The sequence below is a fragment of the Cinclus cinclus genome, chromosome 15 (assembly GCF_963662255.1).
Source record: "Cinclus cinclus chromosome 15, bCinCin1.1, whole genome shotgun sequence".
In the NCBI taxonomy this organism is placed as follows: domain Eukaryota; kingdom Metazoa; phylum Chordata; class Aves; order Passeriformes; family Cinclidae; genus Cinclus; species Cinclus cinclus.
Window position 1 is genome coordinate 10,250,286 of NC_085060.1, and position 22,829 is coordinate 10,273,114.

General features: G+C 40.3%; 1 protein-coding gene across 6 annotated transcripts; it reads left to right on the top strand.

Moving 5' to 3' along the window:
- The first annotated feature begins 915 nt into the window (after window positions 1–915).
- On the top strand, window positions 916–20,873 carry LONRF3 (LON peptidase N-terminal domain and ring finger 3). 6 transcript variants are annotated; one of them, XR_009933668.1, is made up of 13 exons: window positions 916–1,537; window positions 2,700–2,818; window positions 3,383–3,505; window positions 5,694–5,849; window positions 7,206–7,449; window positions 8,129–8,219; window positions 11,450–11,564; window positions 11,970–12,091; window positions 12,789–12,947; window positions 13,950–14,112; window positions 14,902–15,051; window positions 15,783–18,533; window positions 19,253–20,873. XR_009933668.1 is itself a non-coding variant. In XM_062503173.1 (13 exons), exons 1-12 carry the CDS (start codon window positions 916–918, stop codon window positions 15,939–15,941), a joined length of 2,223 nt encoding a protein of 740 aa, XP_062359157.1. In that variant the 3' UTR covers window positions 15,942–15,943; window positions 16,031–20,873. The 6 variants fall into 6 exon arrangements, 1 of the variants encoding a protein (XP_062359157.1); XR_009933669.1 differs by having other exon boundaries at window positions 15,783–18,147; window positions 18,321–20,873; XR_009933671.1 differs by having other exon boundaries at window positions 15,783–18,147; window positions 18,371–20,873.
- The last annotated feature ends 1,956 nt before the right edge of the window (window positions 20,874–22,829 follow it).

Sequence of the window (22,829 nt, forward strand, 5' to 3'; positions counted from 1 at the left end):
TAGAACGTCTTATTTTCTGTAGTAGCACAGGTGATTTTTCTCCCTAGGCTAGATTTAGCACAGACAGTTACACAACTCGTGCAACTCTCTCATCTAACGAGAATTGGTGGGAACGTACAGATCGAAACGGTCAACAGAGCTGTTCTTAAATGAAACAAGACACATCAGAAGGCATGTGCTTTTCATCTGGAATCTGGCAAGGACAGGTAGAGCTGTGCAACGTGCCACACTGCAAAACTAAATAAACACAGCGTTTTGCTTCTAATGTTTTCCTTAGTTGTTCTAAAACCAGGAGTACCTGACATTAAAATAGCTCCGCTACTACGTAGATTCCCTTAAAGAGAATGATTAACCATGTAGCTACAAAGCTTCGCGATTCCAGTTCTAGCAGCAACTGGCATTTTTCTCTTTTCAAAATCGCCTCGAGCCGACGTTTCTTTCGCATTACCGGAGGTACCACAGCACCGAACCCCGGAGCTCATTCCGCGTCTCACCGAGGCGCCCGTGCAGACCGGCGGGTCGCACCGAACTCCGCGCACGGTGCGCCCGGCGGGCAGCGCTCCATGGCCCAGCGCCCCCGTTCTCCGCACGGCTCGAGCCGTCCCGCGCCGGGAAGGGGTGGCCGAGGAGCCCTCCCGGGGGATGGCGGCGAGCGGCGGGGCCGGAGCGGGCCGGCCCCTCCCGGTGCGGGCCGGGCCCGGCGCGTTACAAAACCGCCTGGTTTTGTAACAACCTGCGGGCGCTGCCCAATGAGCGCCGCCGCCGCCGTCACGTGCCCGCCTTTATATAAGCGGCGGCGGCGGCGCGGGGCGCTCCCGGCGCGGGGCGGCAGCAGCAGCGCCATGGGCCGGCGGCGCCGCGCCGCGCCCGCGCCTCACGGCGTCCCGCGCCGCCCGCCGCGCTAGAGCCGCCGCCATGGGCTCGCACCTGCCGCCGCGCCCCGAGCCCCAGCTGGTGCTGCAGCTGGCGGCCGGGGCTCTGCAGGCGCAGAACTTGGAGGCGCCGGGCGGCGGCCTGGGGCCCGAGTGGCAGGTGCTGCTCGGGAGGGCGGACGCGCTGGCGTTCGGCGGGCGGCTGCACGAGGCGCTGCCGCTGTACCAGCTGGCGTCCCGCCACCAGCAGCTGCGCGCCGAGCAGCTGGAGAAGCTGGTGGAGTGCCTGGCGCAGAGCGTCCGGATCAAAGAGGGGCTGCCCGGCGGCGGGCAGCCCGCGGCACCCCGCGAGTGGGACGTCTTCAGGTGCCGCAAATGCCAGGGCTTCCTCTTCGAGCCCGTTTCCTTGCCTTGCGGACACACGTTCTGCAAAAAGTGCCTGGAGAGGGACCGGGCGCCCGAGTCTCGCTGCGTCCTGTGCAAGGAGGCGGGCGGCGCGGCGGCCGGGCAGCTCCTGCGGGTCAATGTCATCCTCAGCAACCTGCTGACCAAGTGGTTCCCCTGCCAAGTGAAGGCTTCGCAGCTCCGGCACGAAGGGAACCTCCTCTATAAGGAAAAGAAGCTCCAAGCCGCCCTGCAGAAGTATAACGAAGCGGTCAGCCTAGGTAAGGGCTCCCCTTCCCCGGTGCTGGGGGAGATAACTTTCCACCGGCCGGGGCTCGCTGGCGGCCTCTCCGGCGCCTCTCGTCCCGCCGGGAATACCCCGGGGTCCGGGAGCGTGCCACGGACGCGCTCCCGCTCGCCGCCGGCTCCCCGGGCCGGATCCTGGGGCGGGTGTCGGGAGAGCCCTGGAGGGGCGCCCCAGGGAGGGGTCTCGGCCCTTCGGCCCGCTGTGAAACTGGGTCAGGAGAGCAGCGGTTGCGTAAGCCCGAGCCTGCGGTCCGGCTGGACTCCCCCCGGCCGGTGCCGTTGTGTAACCGGCGGAGCCGGGGGGGCGCGGAGCGCCGCGCCCCGGGAAGGGCTCCGGGCGCCGGGGATCCCCGCCGAGCAGCCCCGTGCAGCCGCTTGCAGCCGAGCGCGAAGGCGGCGGCGGGCGTGTCCCGCACCCCCGGCCGGCCCGACCCCGCTCTCCCGCCCCGTCACCGGGAACCGCCTGCGGGGTGTGCAGGGTGAACTTTTGATGCGGTCCTTTTCGTGCAGTTAGAGGAAAAGTGACTCACGCTGCAAGTACTAAGTAGAAGTTAAAGGCGAGGTATCATAGGGAAGCGTTTCGCTTAAATGGAAGCGTTCCCAAGAAAAGTGTCCAGCCTTCCCCCAGCACGCGCTGTGTCTCGATGCTAAAGTGAGTGTAGCTCGGTGATCATTGTAGCGCTACCTGATTCTTCACACTGTCCCTTCTTTTCCTGCGTTTCAAGCTCTGGCATGAAAAGACCTTTATTTATCCCTTAAAAACTTTGATGCTACTAATTTTGAAACTCCTCCCTACGGTACAACAGCATTCCTCCTGCTGTGTTAAATGTCTCCAGTGTGTCTCTGCCAACCATTTGATCCTCAGTCAGTGCTGGTAATTTATTGTGTGAGCGTCTCAGCATTTATTTATGCACTGTTCTCTGCAGTTACATAATACATAGCTGGCATTTTGTCTGGAGTTGCCCAAAGAGGTTTCCAGATTTAATTTAGTACAAAGTTGCTTAAAAACTGGATGTTTCATGGGTTTGTACAACTTGGAAGACTGACATGTGTTTTAAAAAAATAAAAAATTGAGGACTGAAGCTTATGTAACTAATTTCTTTTTACCTAGTCAACCACTTTTTCTATTTCCTACAGCTCCAAATGACCACTTACTATATAGCAACCGGTCCCAGATTAACTCTACATTGAAAGCTTGTGAAGATGCATTGCATGATGCAGAAACAGCATGCAGGCTCCAACCATACTGGTTGAAAGTAAGTTCTAACTCTTACACTTTTTTAAAACCTTGATACTGTCCCGATAGGAAATGGTAGAATGGTCAGACAGTGGAATCTGAGGGGGGGCTTAAAGTCCTATAACTTCTTGGACTCCTTGGAATCTGTAGACATTCAACCATATTATTATTGAGCTTCCTGGGGTGAAGGAAGAAGGTGCTAGTCCTGGAGAATGAGCTAAGGCTATTATCTTTGACTTGAATGAATATAAATTTTGTGAACACTCTAAAAATTGAATGCTAAGGACAATTATTATTTTAGAAGGTGAATATAGGGGAAGTAGATGTTTCCAATATCAGCTGGGTTCAGGTGCCACGAGAATCATACTTGCATGAGTGAAAGAATATTCTGTTTATGCTTGTAGTTTTTAGGACTGTTGTGTTTAGAAACCCAGACACTGGTGGTGTCTAGGTGTAAGACATGATTATAGTGACTTTTCCTGTCTAACTTTTCCTTCTTCAGAAAGATATTTTGCACTTGGACTGTGGTTTTATTGCATATTCTCTTGACAAAAGCTGCAGCAGTGGGTGTGTTTCCTTGCAGGGTCACCTAAGGAAAGGACAAGCATTAGCTAATCTGGGGAAAACAGAAGAAGCTTTAAGGGAGTTTCTATTCTGCCTTGCTCTAGATACTGGGAACAAGACAGCCAAGTCTGAGGCACAAAAGGTGAGTTTCCTAAATCTTTTGGAACTGCACAATTGTTTTCAATGGCCTCTCATAAAGGAGGATAAGATTTATTTTTTTTTCTTTTCCTGTCTCTCATTACTGCAAAGAGCTGGATGGAGATACAAATCCAGACTGTTCCTCATATTTGAGTTGTGTATTGCTGATCTGAAGATAGGAAGGTAGCAAGAAAATATACTCAGCAGTCATTCAGTGGAAACAGTAACAGTGGTAGCATCAACAAATTTGAAGGAAAACTGAACTGTTAATAATTGCCACCCACAGACTGTTGTGATTCTCAAATTTCTGATCTGATTCCTAGCCTGGCAATCTATTACCAATGATGGAGTGTAGAAGAGGGGGAGTTGCTATCAGGAATCATGTATCAGGGCAATGACTGGCAGAACACAACACGCAGCACTCCTTAAACTCCACTTGGGAGCAGCAGCCTTCTTCCCACTGCCAGTCATGCTGCCCAAGTGTCAGTGTGTGCAGGAGGTGTGAAAGAGGAAGCAGTCAACAAAGGAAGAGCAATTTTAAATTAATTTTTTAGGGTTGCTAATAAGTAATGCTAAATAAGAAAAAAAAAATGGATCCGCAGTGAGCTTTTCTTCAGTTGTAACCTTTAATGTGTGTGAATTCTTATATGGCTTTTGTGAATAGTGCTGTTTTGCCCACCCCTCAAGCCTCTGATATCCTGTAAATCAGTATTTTAACATTTGATCATTTTTGTTGTTGTTCTTGTCATCATAGTTAAAAGGCTCAGTGTTGCAGTGATTACTTGTGGCAATAAAATCAAAATAGTTTTATTTTCCTTTATGGCAGTGTATTTATGCCATTCTCAAACACTGGTGGGATGGGAACATTAGGGTTTCTATGTCCTGTAGCACATAAGGCTTTCTAAAATCATGGTAGAATTCTTATAGTAAAACTCTGTTCCTGAATGTAACAGAGTATAACCTGAATGGTTGTAGTGAAATCAAATTTCTATCTCATTTTACATGTGGTTGAGATTTCAGCCTTTGAGGATTTTTTGTCACTGATGTTTGAGGGTTTTGTTTGCTTTTTTCCCCAGTGGGTTCCGTGCAGTCTTTCATTGTCATTATGTCATTATTTGTGCTCACAGTCATGCTGGAAGACTTTCTGTGCACTAGAGCAAAAAGACCAGAAACAAACAATATGTTTCTAAATTTTGACTCAAAATAGTAATTTCCAAGCCATTTAATTTCTGAGCAGTGGGGTTCTGAGAAAAACTGGGTTTCTTATGACTGCAAGAATTACTCGAGCGCTCATCAGTCACAGAGTTCATCCATGATGCAATATTTTACTGGGTCATTTCCAAGGCTGTTCACATAACAATGACATACTATGTTTTACCAAATTCTTTGGGTGCAGATGTGATGTTCTGCTTGTATTGACTGTCTGCCTGTGTTAGTTTGGACGTAGTGTGATCCTGTGAAATCCTTTTTGGCTTTAAATAGAAATCTCAGCTTTCATGTGGCTTCCTCAGGCATCAGCAGGATCACCTCCGTAGTATGGTGAAATTAGTTTTTGAAGTGTGAATCTTCTATTCAGGTCTGTTTCTTTCCTTAAATATTCATCTGATAATCTGTGCCATACATGGGGCTTCAAGCTACTACTTGAAACAGATTCACTTATTTTCTTATAGCAAATGAAAAAATAGCCTTTTTTTCTACTGCCTACTTTTTTTGTATTCTCACATAAGTGAATTAAAAATAGCTACATTTTACAATATCAGACACATTTACCCAGCTGATCTTGGATTAAGCCTGTGAGATGAGTGCTTTCTGTACTAGTAAACTCCAGTGAAAGATGATGTGCAGGAAAAAAAAAAAAAAACAACAACCCCAAAACATTTAAGAAAGATGTTAATAATTTCTGGTGAGCCCTGAACTGCAGAACAAAGAGGACAAAGGCATGTGTGTGTCACATCACAGAGAATGGTTAATAACTCTGTGGGCTTGTTTAACTCTGAAAATGTTTCTTGCTGTCTGTTTGGCCTGTATTACATTAGGTCTTGCTCTTTTTGTTACTACCCTAGTTTAAAGGGCTTTTTAAATGATTTTAACAAAATCCTGGATGCTTCTTTCAGCTATTCCCTTACTCACTTTTTCATTTAGAGGTTGCAAGGAAGGAACTAAGCAGTGAAGTGTTCTGTTTTATATCACAGCTTCTACTTAGTTTGTTTTCACTCATCCCGGGAAATGCTCAGGAACACTTACCCGATATCCTGCAGCTGTTGTCACATCACTCTAGATTAAAGGGGAATCTCCTAAATTCAGTGGGATCTGGAGGCACCAGCCATAACCTACAAAGGTTGCTCAAGGTAAAGATCAAGTCTGATGTGTGGTTCTTAATTTGTTGTGTGTTTTGTGTTCACATTGGGAAACCTTCTCTCCTTTTCTCTCTGGGAGATAGGAGATACATTTTCTCAAATTTTTACTGAGTTTCAGAACATACAAAAGTGTCAAGTTACTGAAGTCTATTTGACTTTTTTTCTTTAATAGACATCCTCTGTTGTTCTGACAAATTTTATGTCAGAATTGAGTGGGTTCTACTCCTGTAATTGTCTTGGTAGTGGAAAAAGGCCTCTGTAGATTGAATTTAGATACCCTCAAAGCTGTGAAATGCTAAAATCTAGAGCTTCAACTTGAGCTACAACTGGTGATGCCAGTAATGAAGTCATTCTATACTCAGTCTGTACAATACTCAGAGGTATTGTAGAGCTACAGAAGATATGAGGTACTTCATAACTCTGGTTTTGCAACTGTAGTTTTGTAATTGGCTGCAGAGGTTTACATTCATATGTTTGTAAGGACCACTTCTGTTTCACTGAAACCTGAACTTTGGGATGGGATTTGCATACACTGTATATTTAGGAGAAAACTTGGCTAGTCCTTACAAACAAAAGTGGTAGATTTTGAGCTGCCTTGTTGAGGCTGATAAGAAACAATCAGTGACATTGCCCCATGCAAAGGCTGTTAGAATATTTCTGACAAGGAACCCTTTTGCATGACTCTTTCACAAAGCCATTGAAGAGACAGTTCACTCATCTTTCTGCATGTTACACATCACAATCCACAGTGTCTGTTTTCAGGTCCATCCAGGGACGTGATGTTACAAAGCTGACAGGTGATGTCCTGTGCAGTGGCTGCTTACAGGATGTCCTGTGGCCATAAAGGGATAAACCCTGAACAGTTTATCTTCTGAGAAAGGAATCTGCCTTGCAAGAGGAAGCTCTGGGAATCTTTTCTATTATAAATTTTGTGTGTTTTTACTGCTTCCTTAGATTGAGCTGATGTTTTGGTTTTTCTGTTGGTTGATATACCATCACCATGATATAAACAATATACATTTCCCCATAGGTTCAGTGATAACAATATATTTGACATGAGATCTAGCCACAATTCTGCCTGAATCCAGTTTCACAATCTTCAAGCTTTAAAGCCACACAAAGGACTGAAAATACTCAGTGGTGGAGAGGGGAAATCAAGTTCGTTGTTTACTTCCTTTTTGGGGTTTGGATATTTTTTAATTAGGACTAGCCATTCTTAAACTCTTGCTTCTTAACCTACAAATTCCTTACTGGTGATCTGTAATATTAAAGATTTTTGACAGGTTGAGTTTTTTCCTTACCAAATTGTTGGAAGATTGGTCTAATGTCAGTCCTCTCTTCACACAGGTCAACGTGGAACAGAAAAAGGGTTTTTCCATTCAAGAGGAACCAAATGTAACTACTTCTGGTAGTTTGAGGAAATCTATACAAATTACAGAGAACAAAAAGGACTGCTCAGAGGAGGAGAACAAATTCACCTCCATGCCAGAGTCTACTTTTCTCATATCTGAAAAATGCAGCCTCCTAAAAAGGAAGTGCTGCTCAGAGGAGATGCGAAATGCTGAGGTGCCCTGCAAACTGATGAAGAAAGGTAGGTTTAATTACACATAGGACAGGTTCCATGGCATGCAACCTGTGAAAACTTTTCTTTTGTAAGATTCAGACAGAGAGAGACCAAATTGCACTTTGCCTTTTATATTTTCTCTTTTGCCTAGTCAGTGCATGCATGTTGTGGAAACTTTTCTGTGTGTAGAGAGAAAAAAGTCTAAAAAGGGGCAAAGAAGGTTGGGTATTGTTTTTCTTGGCAGAGCTCTGAATCTTTTAAAGAACATCAGTGTTGCACATGGTCTTAGCACTTTCTATAGAAATTTAAAAAGTTTAAAAGTACAAACTCATTTGTTCTTGATAACTTGGCCTTGTTCTCATGCTGTGGAATGTATTTACAATGCTATGTGAGAATTTTTCTCACTTTAGACTTTCAAAACAAAAAGTATTTTGGCATTGATTGCTAATGCAAAGCCAGATTGAGCCCTCTGTAGGTGGGTATAATGTGACTAAAATTAAGGGGAGGTGTGCAGATTTTTGCCAAGGTTGAATTTGAAGCTTTGCATAGAAATTACTATAATGTGGCTTCATGGATCAGTAAGTTGCAGGTATATACAACATACATTTAAATATCTGATGCTGGTGTAAAAACATGATATAGCATTGTGCTTGCATAGTTCTGTTCAATTACTCTTTTTTTTTTTTTTTTTTTTCCTTGCTGATAGACATAGTTGATTCTAGGGAAAATAGTACTGGACAGCATATTCCATTTGAAGTTGTGGATCCATCGGATTTGGACTGCTCCCTGTGTATGAGGTGTGTTCTTTTCTCACAGATATCTATAGCTTTCCAGCTGTATCTTCCTTCCTTTTATGACATAGAGATTTTCTAGCTTACTTGGTACTTATTTTTGCCTGTTACATGAAAGTAGCTTTTACTGTGATTGTTGCTCCAGTGATGCATTTCTAGACCTTTGCTTCTGAGCACTGTTGATGAATGTGGACTCTTTGATCTTCTCTGGGCTAGTGATGGCTTTGGAAAGGGCACACAGAGTCACATGAGGGTTAAAGTCATGTGTTAGTGAAGGTGTCTGAAAGATTTGCTCTCACCACTGACACATTGCACAAACCCAGAGTTTGTCATCTTGGAATTTGTAGAGCATTTTGTCACCAAAAGCACAAAATACCTAAAGAGACCACATCCAGTGAATATTCTGAGTTTTCATGTGAAGTACTGTGTTGCTGCTATTGCAATAGGAGAATCTTGCAAGTAAACAAGAGAATGTTTTAGCTCTTGAGAGATGTGTTCTTCACTTTACTGAGGCAGTCACTCCATTGGCTTGAAGATTTCTTTCTCCAGTTAAATAACAGTTATTCTTGGAACAGCAATGGCTTAGTCAAACAAGTAGGAGTTGTCAACTGCATCTATTTTACTACTTGTTTTGTACAAAATATTTTAACTTTGGCAACTAACATTATGTGGGGAGTTTTCAGTGGTTTAGGAATATTGGGAAGGTGTTTCATTTGCTGCAGTGAGTGTTGCTTAGGTTGTTTGGTTTTTTTAATTACCCAGATTTATCTATAATTCATGTTGGGGTTTAGTTTTGCACAATATTTTTTAATTCTTAACTAGCAGATAGCCTCTTTAGGGATTTACTTCTGAAGGCCTGTGTTTTGAGAAATCTGGGGTTTGTTGTTTGTATGCAGAGGAGGAGACTTCAATTTGTTTCAGACAAACTGAAAGCTTTGAGGACAAACTGCTGTATTGTCTGATTTGCTTCTGCTTGGAATAAATCAGATCTTCCCCCTCTCCCTGTCTACAGCTGAAATATGTTCCAAAAGTTTATGCAGCTGTCTAAACAGTCAATAGTGCAAAAAGCAAAACTTTCTTCTAACAGAAAGCCACACAATTACTCCTAGATGGCTTAGTGATTCTGCTTGTTTATCATGTCCACAAAGCATTTTTCAGATGCTTTAAATAAAATTAATTAATTCTACTTTTTCATCTTCTATGTTAAAAGAGAAACAGCCAGACAGCAATACATTTGTGAAGGAATTAGCCCAAGAATGACTGCTTTCCTTACCCTATAGAGGATGGTATAGGTGCTGAGCTGGGAACTGTAGTCCCAAATACAGGCCTTGCCTTCAGAAGGATGTTAGCTTTGTAACATCACTGCACAAGGAAGCTCTCCTAAGGTCTTTCTTGTTATATATGCAGACCCATTATAATTATTTCCTGCTATGTTCTTCAGAAGTGTTTTGGGGATTTGGTTCATGAGATACTTTGGACTAATTACCTAGTAACCTACTGACCTGTTCACAATTAACTGTGGGAGCTGTTATTAACCTGGTTGTCTGATGGAGTGGCCAAAATGTTATTGATCTGCCTTTGCTCCAGCAGTAAGCAGAAAGTACAAAGTAGTCAAAGCAAAATACTGGTGAGAAAAGAAGGAGCATTATTGTGCAGCAGTTTAGTTTCTGCTGTTACAATAGCTCAAAATAATGTCATGACGAGTCTTGGTGTGTAATGTTTCTTTCTGCAAGTCATGGAGCTTGTCCAGGTCCTCTTACAGTAGTTAGGAAAAGCTGCTGCTGGCTCTTGAGAGCTAGGGCAGATGGGGGAATCTTAACAGGAATATCTTGTTTTTATTCTACATTTCTTCTGAAGTCAGTGCCTACCAAGTTATCACATACGCAACGCAGTGCTTACTGAAACATGGGGTAAATTCAGTGTTTCACTTAGTTTAAGTGAGGTTTCTGTCCATGAAACAGTTAACAGTGTTTTCAGTTACACCCTCAAGTTGCAATAAGATAGGTGTGGCATTTTAGATACTATTTCATGTGTTCCTTTGCTTAAATGTCAATGTTTTTAGTAACTAATGACATTTAATGAGCTCTCTATGCCAGTCTTGTTAAAAGCCAGTTGCATTCTTAAATACACTCACCTGGTTAAAGATGCTAATAAATGTGGGTTTATGTCTTGTAATTTCCACATGTTTAAAAGAACATAGTGAACTGTTTTGATAAACTAATACTTTAAAGAAAAAATATTAAGTCACTTAAATTATAATGAGACTATTATTTAAGACCTTAAAATGCTTAGATAGTATGTTGTGTAATACAGCATATTCCAGACAATTTATTTTCTAGATGTGAATTGTTTCTCTTTTTTTTTTTTAAAAAAAAAAAATTCTGTACTATTTACATCTCCTTAAGGTCTTTATTGACAAGAAGACATGACTTTGCAATATCACATAATCATAATAAGGAAAAAATATTTACATGAAAATAAGTGTCATAGAGGTCCTTGAAATGGATAAACAGTAGGTACCATGATACTTTGAAGACCTGGCCTTAAATTTTTAAATATTCTTCCAGATTAAACATGAACCTCCTGTCACTTATTTTCTAGGAAAGCAGTCACTTGAAGATTACAATATATATATTATATATATATATATATATATATATGTATGTGAATACTCATTAGAGCTGGCAGTAATAGAACCATGAGACTGTTTAGGTTGGAAAACACCTCCAGGATGCTTGAGTTCCACCATTTATTCCAGAGGTGCCAAGTCCCATTTTATTGCAATTACTGTTGTGGGCTATTACTGCAAATAGGTGCAATTTTGTGCTTAGCTCTACACATACTAGTAATCACAAAATATCAGTAATAATAGTTGTGGAAGTATTGCTCAATTTCATTGGTGAAGTCAGACAGTCCAACTTCTGTTTATGTTTATTGCACACACAGAGGAAAATTAAATGCTGGCTTGTTGAAAGTTTGTGGCAATATTGTCCCTCACATTCACTGAAGTCAGAGTTCGTGGGCTGCCTTTCATTCTGGTGGCAATAAAAAAGTCTGTAAGCTGAATAAATACAAAAGTTGATTGAAGAAACTACAAGCAACAAACAACTTTATCTCTGTAGCAGTAGTCAGTAGTTAAGTTAGTGAATGAATTCAGCTTCTTTTGGTGGCAACTTTTTTCTTTTACTTTAGTACACGATATTGTTGTGTTTCTGCTCTTGGATTTTCCAATCCAGGCTCTTCTATGAACCTGTCACTACACCTTGTGGACACACCTTCTGTCTCAAATGTCTGGAGAGATGCCTGGATCACAACCCAAAATGTCCCCTGTGCAAGGAAGGGCTCTCAGAGGTAATCCTTGGATTTTTTTCTGCATAAGTTGAGGTGCAAGCAATAGGAACAACTTCACCTTCAGACAGCCTTGATATTTCCAAACACAAAAGGAATAATACGTAACTCAGGAATAACGTACTTAAAATGTTCTTGTGAGTCTCCAAGCATGTCTAGTCTCTGTTCAAACCTTAGAACCAGGCTTTAGTTAGAAAATCTGTAGGTGATTTTTACTTTTCAGATTACCTAAGTAAGTGTCTGTAACACAGGGAATAGTTCAAAAAACAACTCTTCAGTGGCAAGTTTAACAGATGATAGAATCACAGACATCAGAAAATGGGGGTAATGGATGATGTCCTATGCACAGGCACCAGTCACTGAAGTGCTGGATGTCCTCTCTAACTGCTTGTGGTGTTCTTACTGCAGTGCTTGGCTATGAGGAAATACTGTAAAACTGTGCTAATGGAGGAGCTAATAGCCAGATATCTTCCAGAAGAACTCACTGAAAGGAGAAAGATTTATGAAGAGGAAATAGCAGAGCTTTCCAAGTATGTAATCCATTTATGTAAAATCCCATCTCTAATTCTGCTGCTGTTAGCTGTGAATGGCTCTGGCTGCTGTGGAATGATGTGGAGATGCTGATGAAGCTTCTTTCTCTGTATCACATGATTTCAGAAAACAGGGTCTAGGTGAAACTGTGCTTCAGGGAGCATAAAAACTGTACACTGTGCTAAAAATTAAAATAAATAAAGAGAAGTAGAAGAAATCCAGAGAGTTGTTTTATAAGCAAAGTACAAGGCAATGTGTTGGCTTTCAGTGGACCTCTATGAAAGGCACAGAGTGAGACAATAGGTGGAAGTGGTCTGACAGGATGGGGTTTGGAATATACTGGTTAGGGAAGAAATGGGATTAAGGGAAGTAAAATAAAAGCAATACTAGAGTTCCAATATTGCTTTCACTAGCGGATCCAGAAGGCTTAATTAAAAATTTGTCTGCTATTAACTGATATATAATTTTCTAGAGTATTTAGTTAGTTAAAGAGAAAATAATTTTAGCTTTTAGCACTCCATTAAGAATGGAATTAAGGTCTTGCCAAAAATTTAGCTTTCTTTATTCCATTAAGAATTTTATTCTAAAGATGTTATCATTTGTATTTAAAGATGTCATCATTTTAAAGAATATGAGACTTATGTGTCAGTAGTTTGCTGAAACATCACGTCTGATTTTTTCCTTTCTTTCTTACAGCCTAAATAAGAATGTTCCCATATTTGTGTGCACAATGGCTTATCCTACAGTCCCTTGTCCTTTGCACATCTTTGAGCCGTGTTATCGGCTGATGATCCGGAGGTGCATGGAGACTGGCACCAAACAGTTTGGGATGTGCATCAGTGACCCTGTCAAGGGGTGAGTGTACAGCTTGGATCATGTGAGGTACCCACTTAAGTCTGGAGCCAGTGGAGAGGTGCAGAAAGGTCTATGGCTGTAATTTCTGTGGTAGTTCTCCATTAGAGAAAGTTTCTTCCTAGTCATGCAGGTTAAAGATATTGAGAAAATAGAAGTTGTTCTCTTGAGCTCTTGGAATTTGACTAATATGTCTGTTCTCTGAAAACACTCATAACTGAATGAGTGGAACATGTGATTGAGCTGCAGACCTTCTGTAATACATGAAAAGAAAGTGTATTTTTCTTCTGCTTTCAAATCTGCTGAATGCTTTGGCACAAGAAATTTAAATTGCAGTAAGGTGTGTACTTGTGCTAAATTTCCTTAAATAATGGGATATGGTTATATCCTCGTTGTTCTGAATATAGTGTAGGCTGCAGGACCTTCATAAGGACTGGCTGAGCATTTACACTGAGCAATTTACAGTCAGTCTTAGGTAATTTGACTTCAATGTTTGATTCTCTGTTTAGCTTTTCTCCCTTCTTTTTATGCTATAAACCTACTGGCTATGTGTAGTCTGTGGAAAGTACAATTTGCAGAAAAATCCACCTGCAAAGTAAAATCTGCTGAAATTGTGCCAGAACCTTTTTCTTCATAGATTTCCTAGTACTTCCATAATCCTAATATTCTGAATTGCACTTGTCCTTCTGTACAAATTGACTGAACATATTAGGATTATGGAAAAAGTTTACTTCTGATCTGTGTATCTTCCAGTTTCATAAGATGTTCCCTGTATTCCAAAACATCCAGTTATCATTAATCAGATTAGACAGTCTGAATCTTCCTGATAGTTTTGCAAACAATTGTGGACTAATTTGAACTACAGCAGGTCAGTGCTATGAGCAATAGAAATGAGCTGACATTGGTAAATACCTTTGTGGTAGGGACTGGCTGTATGGCAGCTCTGTGAAACTCAGGGTGGAGAGAATAAGACTTGTTTACTTGCTTTTGTTCGAATTTCAATAGGTTTGCAGATTATGGCTGCATTCTGGAGATAAGAAATGTTGAATTCTTTGCTGATGGTCGCTCTGTTGTAGACAGCATTGGCAAGAGGAGATTTAAGGTGATCCAGCACAGCCAGCGTGATGGATATAATACAGCAGATATTGAGTACATTGAGGATCAAAAGGTAAATTTAGAAATATTTCAACTGTATTAAATGTGACATTCTAAGCATGTATGTTTTTAATGAATTTTTTTTGGTAGCAGTTTCTAATAAAATAAATTTGTGGTATTTGATAAATGCTCATGGTTAAGGTGGGACACCTTAATAATAGCACAAGCACATACACTGCCCATGTACTGAAGAGTGTTTCCTGGAGGTATTTGTCAGAGGACAAGACTAAGTGAACCTAGGATGAGCTCTTACTGCTCTTCTAGATGGGATAACTGCAGTTTATAAAAGGGTGGAGGGGGAACTTGACAGCATTTGTATGGAAGCCAGTTAAAAAATCCCCATTCAGGTAAGAATCAGCAGGACTGGGTGCACCATAACCTTCAAAATTGCTTGCATTAATTCTTAGGAGCTTTTGGTATGTAATGGGAAGATAAAATGTCTACTCTGGGGCCCTACTGATATTTTTAAAAAAAAAAAAAAGCTTTGCATAATCCCATTTTTGTGCAATATTTGTGTGAAGGTTTTTTTCATACAATGATCCAGAAAGTGAAAATTCTACAAATAGATATTTTTGGTTTAGAATACAGGGAAAATGAAGGATTTGGATCGGCGAGGGGCATCCGCAGGGGGAAGGCCAAATGGACTTCTCAGTATTTATTCCAGAACTCTTTCGGCGTGCATTTTTTTTTTCTTTTTACTTTTCCTTTCCCCTACCCAACCCTGAAAATCCTGAAAATAATGTATTCCCCAACATGCAGATTGAACTAACAGTAACCTTCCCCCTCTCATTTCTCATTCCAGGTGCAAGGACAAGAATATGCTGCATTACTTGTTCTCCATGACTCTGTCTATGATCAGGCTTATACGTGGTTTAACTCCCTCAAGCAAGCACTCAAAAGTCGAATTCTCAGTCATTTTGGTCCAATGCCAGCCAAGGATCCTGACCCGCAGGTATCCAGAATCAGTGGCTTATGTAACTTTTAGAGACAGAAATAGCAGGGATATCCGATAAGCTGGCAGGCATTGTGTTTTAAGATGAAAATATGAATACTCTGCATTTACCCCACGTAAGCTAAGCCTCTAAATTCTGTTGCCACATACCAGTGGTAGCACAGTTGCAAATAAAAAGCTCATATTTAATGTTGATATCTTTCTGAGGCTATTTATCTCACTGCATTAATCCCAGGAGACTGAACTGCCTTTTTGCCTGCTCTACTTCCCTAATTAAATGACTGAGAGTAAATAGGCAACTGGAAACTTGTTACTTTTAAAGAACTTAAAGGTCTGCAAATGGTGGGGTCCTAACATAACACAATACAACAGCAAGAGTTAAATATGAGGTTGTATCATAAAGCATGGAGAAGGAAGGCAGGAATCCTAAAGAGCTGGGTCAGTAATAATATGGGGGAAAAAATAGATTTAAAAAAATCCAGAACGCCCAGCCTATAAATTGTTGGTAGTAATAGAAATGCCTTTAACATCCTACTTTTAGGAAAGGTGCCACTTGTTTGTAATCTGTTTCAGGCCAACCAGTAATCACAAGCCATTAGGCTGGCAATGAAATTATCTACTTGCTACACTGCTATCAAAAACTGTTTTCAGAGTTAAATCCTCAAAAACGGGACCTTACCAGCAGTATGAATCCTAGCTTCAAATTTCTATTTTTTTCCCTTGACTTGCAGGCTAACCCCAACGGGCCAGCCTGGTGCTGGTGGGTGCTGGCTGTCCTTCCCCTTGAGAACAGAGCCCAGCTCCCGTTCCTGGCCATGAAATCCCTCAAGGACCGCTTGAATGGCATCCGGCGCGTCCTCACGTTCATGTCTCGTACGAGGGCACGGTGATGGTGAGGAGCACAGCTGGGCGGTCTCCCACAGCCCTTGACTGCAGACTGTCTCTTGTACCTTCATCTAACTGCAATAATGTCTTACAGATTTGAGTGTCAGGATGTTTCAAGCCTGAATTTCAAAGAGACCGAGTTATAAAGAGCAGGGGATGTTTATGGATACTTCAATTGTTTCCATTTGGAACTGAGATGAGTATTCAATCACTGCACTGCTAAATTAACAACAAATGTGATAAAACAAAAAGTGATCTTGTTTGCCATAAACCTTTTAAAAATCCTAAGGGTTTTTTAATTTATTCTATTTTATTTTTAGTGGATTAGGATAAACTGTGCAGTTTAATGTGAAGCAGAAATAATAAGGTTAATGCATTATTTCAGTGAACTGCAAAGTCTTTTCTTCAAATGGTTCAGGTTTTATATAGCATTGTGTAAAATAATGTTCACAACTTCTGTTTGATAATTTATTTTTGCACTATGATTTTTTTGTTTCAAAATGTATATTATTTATGTGTTCATTCACTAAAGGAAAGTGAGCTGCTCTATTTATAGTGTTTTTTACCCTGTATTTATGACTGGGGCAAAAATGATGATTCTAGCAGTGCACAAGCGACTGCTTTGATAATTTTTCAGTTATTTGTGTTGAAATATTTTGAATGTTTTTCTACTCATCCCGAGTTCTACTCTAGCTTAAGAACACGCCCAAAACATCCTGCCTTGAAGTATTTGAATACACAGTTTGTCTGAGTTAATTCAAGCACAGCTGTTGAACGTTCATCCTATGCTTGTGGTGAGGTTCCTGATACAACCAGTCAAGCACCTGCTTAAGCATGTGTTTAAGTACTTGGGTAAATTCAAGTATGGATGGTTGATGTCAATGGGAATTGACCATAGTGGTGACAGAAGGATAATATTTCACAGAACAGAATAACTTGAAGTTGAATTTATATCTGAACTCTTTCTTGCAAAAATGGACAATGGCTACAAACAACTGTGAAGAAAGAGCTGCAATATATGGAAAGTGGCTTATCCTAGAGGAAACTGGAAGTACTGGTGTCATTTCATTGTAGGTTAATACATAGATTTTTTTTTCCCCCCCATCAACTCTTGTTGCTGTTAAGATGAGTTTTATTTCTTTTAATTGTTTGGTGGGATTGGCTTTGGAGTATGTTTATGGGAGGGGGAGGGGGGAGTTATTTTGAACTGTAGGACTCAGAGGGTAGTTTGTGTCACATAAGAAGGAATATGTTGTAATAAATGCTATTTATTTCACCCCAATCTTCAGGTTTCTGTTAGCCTCAAATCTCTACCCAGACATTGCTTTTCTCTTAAGAGATTGGGTAGTGTTGCTAATAATAACTATTTCCCAAGGAAAGCAAGTGAATTTTAGTGTGATTACTTCTAGCTATAAAGCAGGTAAAAATAGGGCAGAAATGAGAACAGGAAGTATCTTGGTTTTGATTTTTTTTAATCAACAGTTCATATAGTTGTTTTGCTGCTTTTATTGCTTACATTGTACCACTTTCTGGTACACTCCTTTTATTGCTTTCAGTGATAACTCCATCTGATTTTGAATTTCACTTATATTCAATGTGAGCAAAACTGGGCCTTTTATTCTAAGCTACTGTATTCCTTTTCAGTGGCAAAATCTAGAATGAAATGAGAATGTTATGGAATGCTATAAATTTCTTTGGGTTTTTTTACACGGGATAGCACTCTGCCATTTCATGCCTTTATGAAAAAAAATGCAGCAGAATTTAATGTCATTTTTCTGCATGTTTTTCAATTATCTCATGACAAATATTTATTAGTTAGAAGTAGTTTCCATAAAGCTACCTTTGTTCCCCTTTTGTTAAATTCTGTAAAACATTTTTATAAGGGTACCAAAGAAAAAAATGGAAAACAAACATGTTTCACCGTTGTGGTGCACATGGAATCTGTATCCTGTTTGCATTGAGCTACTTTGGAAATGCTGTAACTTCCTTCCATACTGCTGGATTGCTGCACGTCCTCCATGAGTGGTACTTGGCATGCTGTAAACAATATATAAAAACACCAACATGTTCTGAACAGTACCAAGTGATGGTGGCTGACACCTGCTATGGCGTTTTGTCTTCAAGTCAACAACAAAGTGATTTCTATTTGTTTGGAAGTGAAGCTGCATTAAATGCAATTCTTCCACAAACCATTATGTACTATTGCAGAGCGTAAGTGTCTCATATTGCTCCCACAGGAAAAAAAGCTTCCACCGTTGTTACTCTTATCTGTGAGAAAAGCAGCTTAAATCCTAATTTAAACTGTTTTCTCACTGATGTAATTAGTTTTTTATCCTGCATGCTGTGTCTCCTACATACTCATTCTGCCTATTTTGTTGTTTTAGAAATTGTCATGGAAAGAATCCTTAAAGATGAATATTGTCTTTTCTGTTAGCCTTGAGTAAAGCTGCCGGAATTTCCAAGCAGAGACTTGTGTACATGCCCTACATTGTGAACACCCAGTGCATTTGTTGCAGCCTGGAAACATTTGACCTACTGCATTTAATGCAAACAGGTGATCTGCATATGCACAACAAATCAAAATTCCATCTGTACAGGTACAGTAGCATTCTTTCTGGGGCTGCTCTGTGGTCACACATCCTAGATTAGTGGCTAAAGTCTGCAAGTTCCATCAGAAATGTAAACCAATGCTGAGAAAGATATATGGTAAAGAACACAAACCTGTCCAGGAAAGACTGGACAAGAAGTACCCTTAGCCTTCATTCTGTTGGGATGGTAAAATTCCAGTAATGATGTTTAAAACCAAAATAAATCTAGGTATGCCACACTATCACTGATTATTTTCAGTTGCATAAATAAGTACAAGGATGTAAATGCAACGTTTATCATGGGCATGAATAAACAGCTGATTTAAAAATACCTTCAGTTTAATTATAGAAATAGCATTGATCAGATAAAATACTAATTGGGGGAATATTTTATTTAAGCTGCTCACATTTTTCTAGGCACCAAACCCAGTTTTATAACCAGTCTTGTTCATCTGCTAAAAACGAAAAACCCAACAGACCAAATCATGACTCAAACTTGCATTTCCTGTGTGGTCAGAAATATTGATTAATTGTTGTGGGGCCATAAGTAATGCATAGGCTGCTTAGACAGTAGTTCAGTAGTTTTAATAATGAAATGATAAAATGCTGTGATAGGCCTTTATGGTAAGTCTTAAGTGATTTTCTGGTGTTAGTTGTAAAATTTCCTCTTGCTTTTTTTTTTTTTTCTGTAATTACTTTATGTGCTGCTGTCTTCCATTACAATGTAGCAATAAGAGATCCTGGCTGTCAGACTGAATGGCTGATGTGTTGCTCAGCCTGTCCTTCTGTCCTGTATGACTTCTTACTGACAGAACACCTCAACCATGGATTTATTACTCCAAAGATTGTTTTAATCTTAAAAAAAAAAAAAAATGTGGATTTGGATGTAGCAGGTCTGTCTTAATCTGTGCTGTAGAGAAAGAGCTTCATATACAGTTGAGTTCTGTTTTAGATGGTCTTTTCACAGAATCATAGAATCCCAGGCTGGAAAGGACCTCAAGGACCAGCTGGTCCAACTTTTCTTGGCAAAAGCATGGTCTAGGCAAGATGGTCCAGCAGACTATCCAGCCAAATATTACAAGTGTCCAATGTTGGGAAATCCAACACTTCCCTGGGAAGATTATTCCAATGGCTGATTGTTCTCATTGTGAAAAATTTTCTTTTTAATGATTTCTGCTTGGTGCTGAAGTTTTACTGGTGTTTAAATCAATCAGAGGAGTTGTATTTAAATGCAATGTTTAGGAATGGAGAACATGTTCACAAACACTTATTTAAGAAAGAAAGTGAAAATTAACTATAGGGTTTTTGTGCATAAAAACCCCATGGAACTATATGCACTTAGGGTAGTGCTCCCCATTTCCCCCAAGTCCTACATCAGATGAACACAATCCCTCTTTTCAACCCCTGCTTAGTTCTCATTTAATTCACAACTGAAGCTGTAACTAGTGCAGCACCTTGTTTAGGAACAGGTTTATTTCCAAAGCCCAGTAACTCACTGGAAGTCTTATGGCAATAGCAAAATGGTAGTTTGAGCAAAGTCACTTTCTTGAAACACTTTGCTAAATAAATACTGTCTGAAAGAAGAAAGAAACTAATCTGCTTAGACAGAATTAAAATGGTGGGTAATAAAAACCTGAACTATTACATTGACTTACTCATCCAGGTATCATGTGAAGTGCTTACTAATGTTGGATTTTCATAAGGTCTAAAGTAACCCTCACATAGAAGTGCCTGTATTATGTTATTGCCATTCTTGAGCTTTTTAATAGTCATAGCCATATATTTTATAAATATAAAACATATGCACCTTTTAATCTTTACATTCAGTTTGCAGAACAAAGGTTTACAGAGCAGAAGTGTAGCAAAAACAATGTAATAGCTTCTATAATTCCCTGATAAGGAACAGGAGAAGTACAAATATGAGGAGCAAAAGACTATCTGTGTAAGATGTCTTAATTTGAAACCATATACTTGTCCAATTTAATTCCATCAAGCTATGTGGTTACAAGAGTGCCAGAAATATATCTCTCAAGCCATTTTAAATAAAAAGTTTTGTGGACTTGTATATTCCATTTGTTTGTAAAACATCCTTTTGTGCACTGTAATGAACTTGAAATGAAACTTAAGTTATACTCTCATATCACTGGACAGAGTACTGTTCAGCTACCTCTACATAAGTTTGAAGTAATTTGTTTTTTCCGGATTTGTTTGCATTGTCATATAAAATATATTTTAAAAAAATCATAGTCCAAAGAACCTGTATGTGTTTGTAGATGTACTTATAACTATGTTGTACCAACAAAGTCTGTGTGGAGAGTTGTTTCCTAATTAAAATTTTTGTCTTCTTTACTCTTTGGCTTGCATAACAACTGTAGAGGTGAACAAACATTACACGGGAGCTGCTTTTTGTAGGTGTTTTAGATAAAGGAACAAAAAACCAACTAGATCCTGCAGTCACACAATACCACTTGAAGTGAAGAAGCCAAACCATAGAAATTAAGTTGTTCAAACCTCAGATGTTGTAATAGAGGACAGCAAGTGCTGCAGGTTTTTGGGGGGGTTTTGGGCTTGGTTTGATTTCTCCTCCTCTCTTCCTTTGTTGCTCTGGTAAAGTAAAAAGGATGGGAGCTGAAGAAGGCCTGGCTTACTGCACTACCCTGCACTCCTCTGGGCTTTGGCTCCTCTGATGCATTACTATTTGCTCTACGGGTTGCTGTGATTTAAACCTATGACCAGGATACCTTTTCATTTACAATCTGAGGTAGGAATGCATCCCAGCCACATTTGTGTCTGTGTGGTGATGAAAGGACTGTTTTCAGTAATGACCACTTAAGAATTTCCATTGGTCTATCAAACTCAACTTCACAGAGAAAGCTAGAAAATACCTTTAGTCATAAACCTAATACTAAGAGATTAGTCTACAAAAAATATGAAGATTTGAAATTTTTTGCAAGCTATGGGCTGTTTCTTTTGTCTTGTCATTTGAGCAAGATGTAGCATGACTGTGACTTGCTGCCTAAGCCCCAGCCACTGCTGGGGTCAGAGGTTGTCTTGCTGGCCTCTTATGTAAGCTTGTGCAGGCTCTATTTACTTTTGAATCCAGGGCACAGGTTAAGGCCTATGGTGAGCCTTCAGCTCATTATGTCAAAGCCTCTGTTATCTGCAACAAAATATATTTGTGTCTGATCAGAGGAAGCTTTGGTTGAAGTGCATTTTCATCAGGAAATAGTAAATAGTCAAAACTGGAGCTTTTCTTGAGAACGTGTTGATTTAAACGATTGTTTTTAAGTCATAACTTTAGTTTTGAAAGCTTTAAGAGTGGTTATAAAAAAGAGGGGTTTAGAGGCAATATGAAACAGAATTTAACCCAAATAGAGGATAGCAAAATATCTCCCAACTACTTTCTCACTATGTCCTCATTTTATAACAGTGTACCTACACAGATTGATTCAAATGGTATTTGAAATATGCTAAATTCATCTACACTTATGTAATGCTTCATATTAAAATGATTATTAGCAATTTTGGATTACTTCTATCCTGTAAAGCAGTTAAAGGAAAACCACTGCTTCCACTCAGCCTTTGCTCCCCAGTTCCCTGACACAAGACCCTGTGGTGACTTTGCTGTACATGGGATCAGGACCCTGTGCCATACTGGGCAAAGGGAAGGGCAGGCCCTGGGGCAGCTCCTGGCTGTAACCTGCCACAGCCTTGAAATGTTGTCAGTAGCTTGCTTTTATACTGTGAATGAGATACCACAAAATCCTGGAGCATCTCTTAATGTGCCATGGCTATCTGTGTGACTGGGTGAAAGGTACCATTACAACAGTTTTTATCTTCAGAAGAGGTGCTGACTTCTTAGTTTCAACAGTTCTTTAGCCTCTGCTGTAGGAACCAAGGATTGCCTGGTCTTTGCTCCATATTACTCACAACCAAGGACAAGGTAAGGAATGCCTTCTTTCAGCCTCTTGGCCACATGTACAGATGAAAGAAGACTAGAAACTGCTTTACTAAACTATTGTAGGGCTAGGATGGGTTTTTTAAGGTCAAACAGGCCTTTATCATCAGTCACTAATATTAAGTTCTCTAAAACCTACACAACAGAAAAACTGGTCACATCATGTTTACTAGACAGGGGTAATGTTATATTTTAACTACTACTAAATTGTATATTGATACAAAAATTCTACAGAGGCTACTAGAAAACTGATGTAAAGAACAAGCTTTGCTATGAAGACCAGCCTTTAGCTGACACGCAATGAATGCTTCTTAGGATAGGATGATTTTCCAGTTGCTCAAGCCCTA

What these genes read in the sequence shown, in the direction of transcription:
- LONRF3 (XM_062503173.1), top strand. Translation starts at nt 916, where the DNA reads ATGGGCTCGCACCTGCCGCCGCGCCCCGAGCCCCAGCTGGTGCTGCAG. An exon ending in GCAAGGAAGGGCTCTCAGAG is followed by an intron (nt 11,565 to 11,969) that starts GTAATCCTTGGA and finishes TTCTTACTGCAG; the next exon opens with TGCTTGGCTATGAGGAAATA. An exon ending in AGTACATTGAGGATCAAAAG is followed by an intron (nt 14,113 to 14,901) that starts GTAAATTTAGAA and finishes TTCTCATTCCAG; the next exon opens with GTGCAAGGACAAGAATATGC.